The sequence below is a fragment of the Colobus angolensis genome, unplaced genomic scaffold, assembly GCF_000951035.1.
Source record: "Colobus angolensis palliatus isolate OR3802 unplaced genomic scaffold, Cang.pa_1.0 Scaffold99, whole genome shotgun sequence".
Classification (NCBI taxonomy): Eukaryota; Metazoa; Chordata; class Mammalia; order Primates; family Cercopithecidae; genus Colobus; species Colobus angolensis.
Window position 1 is genome coordinate 4,266,439 of NW_012123931.1, and position 1,931 is coordinate 4,268,369.

Genomic DNA, 1,931 nt, shown 5'->3' on the forward strand with positions numbered 1-1,931 from the left:
AACAGGGTGGCTGGGAGACACTTCCCTTCTGTACCTTCTGAGCTTTGAACTATGCGAATGTATCATCCTTTCAAAAAGTGAACAAAAGATTAATTTTCCCCTTCCTTTCTGTGCCCCCACCCATAGGAAGAAAAAATGGGCTTAGAGAATCAGACAGACCTGGGTGTTCAAATCCCAGCTCTGTCTAAGTGATCTTAGGCAAGCACTTAACCTCAAACACTCCATGTTTTTCATCTACGCAATAGAGGTTACCCTAGTAACTGTCTCATATGATGGTTGTGAGGATTAAACGGGATTGCTAGCATGGTACCCGGTGAAGCACTCCATAAAGTTTCAAACAGTGGTAGTAATAACAGTAATAACAATTGCATTATTATCTGATCTCTCTGGGCCTCCGTTAGCCAGCTGTAAATTCAATCTCTTTCCCTGTCCCTTCCAACTTTACTGAGTTCTTCTAAAAACCAGACCACAGGCTTGGAAATGCCTTGATCTTTACTGACTTGAGTTGTATATTGAGCCTAGCGATAGCCCTTTTGAGGGGCACTGCCCGGGCTCCCCAGATCAAAACTTCTCACTCTTCACCATCCAGTCCTCGAGCCGCAGTGAAGCAGTCCTCCAGCGGCAGTTACAGCAGACCAGAAAGGAGCGGGTGCTGCTGAACGCACATGTGAGACAGGTGAGGCTTTGCAGAGGGTGGGATGTGGAAGGAAGATGACCCCAAGGGACCAGTGACAGCCCTTCCTAACTTCTGTGCCCATTCTTGTAGGTGACAGAGTTATTTAAACAAGTCCAGCTAGAGAGAGATGAATATGCTCAACATATAAAAGGAGAAAGGGCCCGGTGGCAGGAGAGGATGCGGAAAATGTCGGTGGAGGTGAGACCTGACCCTTCAGCCCCCACCTTAGATGGGTCACTGGGTCTTTCTGGGCATCTGTAAAATGAGACTAGTACAGGCAGAGGTAGTCATGGATCTGGGCTTTGTGGAGGTGGGGGCAGAAAGGAAGACGGTAGCCTGTCCAGCCACCAGCCCCCTCTCCAGGGCCCTTTCTCCCTGTGCTTTGGGCAGGCTCATGCATTGAAGGAGGAGAAGATGCGTGACATACTTCGGATACAGGAGCTGGAGAGGAGCTTGTCCGAACTCAAACACCAGATAGGCAAGATGGGGCTGGTGTGACCTCGGAGCAGGCCTGGCATCAGAGGGCTGTGGGGGGGCTTAGAGTGCCCCAGGGAGGTGGGTGGATGGAAGGGCTTTGAGGCAGTGGGAAAGTGGTCTGTGCCAGGAGACGGCAAGTCTTGTCATGTCCATGAGCCTCAGGGTCCCCATCAGCAAAGAGGGAGGAGTGCCCATTGTCAGCCACCCACAGTGCTCTCTATCTGAAAGTGGCTTGGAAATTGGCTTCCATCGGGTGCGAGGAATCATTAGCAGTGAGGCCAAGCTTGGGAAGCCTGAGAGGAGCTGTGCATCAAGAGGAGGGTTGTTTCTTTTTTTTCAGGGGGGAGGGGGTGGGAGGAGGAATCCAGAGGCCCTTATTGTCTGCTTCCTTTCTCAGCTGAGCCCCCATCCTCGGTGCCCCCAGCAGGGCCCTCTGAGGTGGAGCAGCTACAGGATGAGGCCAAACACCTGAGGAAGGAGGTGGAGAGTTTGGTGGGAAAACTCCAATCCCAGGTGGAAAACAATCAGGCCTTGAGTCTCCTGAGCAAGGAGCAAAAGGAGAGGCTTCAGGAGCAGGAGGAGAGGAGGCTGCAAGAACAGGAGAGTCTGCATGAGCAAAAGGAGAGGCTTAGGGAGCAGGGTGAGAGGCTGCGAAAGCAGGAAGAGAGACTGCAAAAGCAGGAGGAGAGGCTACGAAAGCAGGAGGGGAGGCTGCGAAAGCAGGAGGAGAGGCTGCGAATGCAGGAGGAGAGGCTGCGAATGCAGGAGGAGAGGCTCG

The 1,931-nt window shown here is 52.5% G+C and overlaps 1 protein-coding gene across 1 annotated transcript in view; it reads left to right on the top strand.

The window, feature by feature from the left end:
* The window catches only part of GOLGA6A (golgin A6 family, member A), a 9,797-nt gene that overhangs the window by 6,259 nt on the left and 1,607 nt on the right, over positions 1-1,931 (top strand). Inside the window, exons 8-11 of the mRNA XM_011933013.1 lie at positions 590-676; positions 767-874; positions 1,067-1,154; positions 1,551-1,926. Of these exons, the coding sequence (XP_011788403.1) occupies positions 590-676; positions 767-874; positions 1,067-1,154; positions 1,551-1,926 (659 nt within the window). The remainder of the gene's footprint in view (positions 1-589; positions 677-766; positions 875-1,066; positions 1,155-1,550; positions 1,927-1,931) is intronic.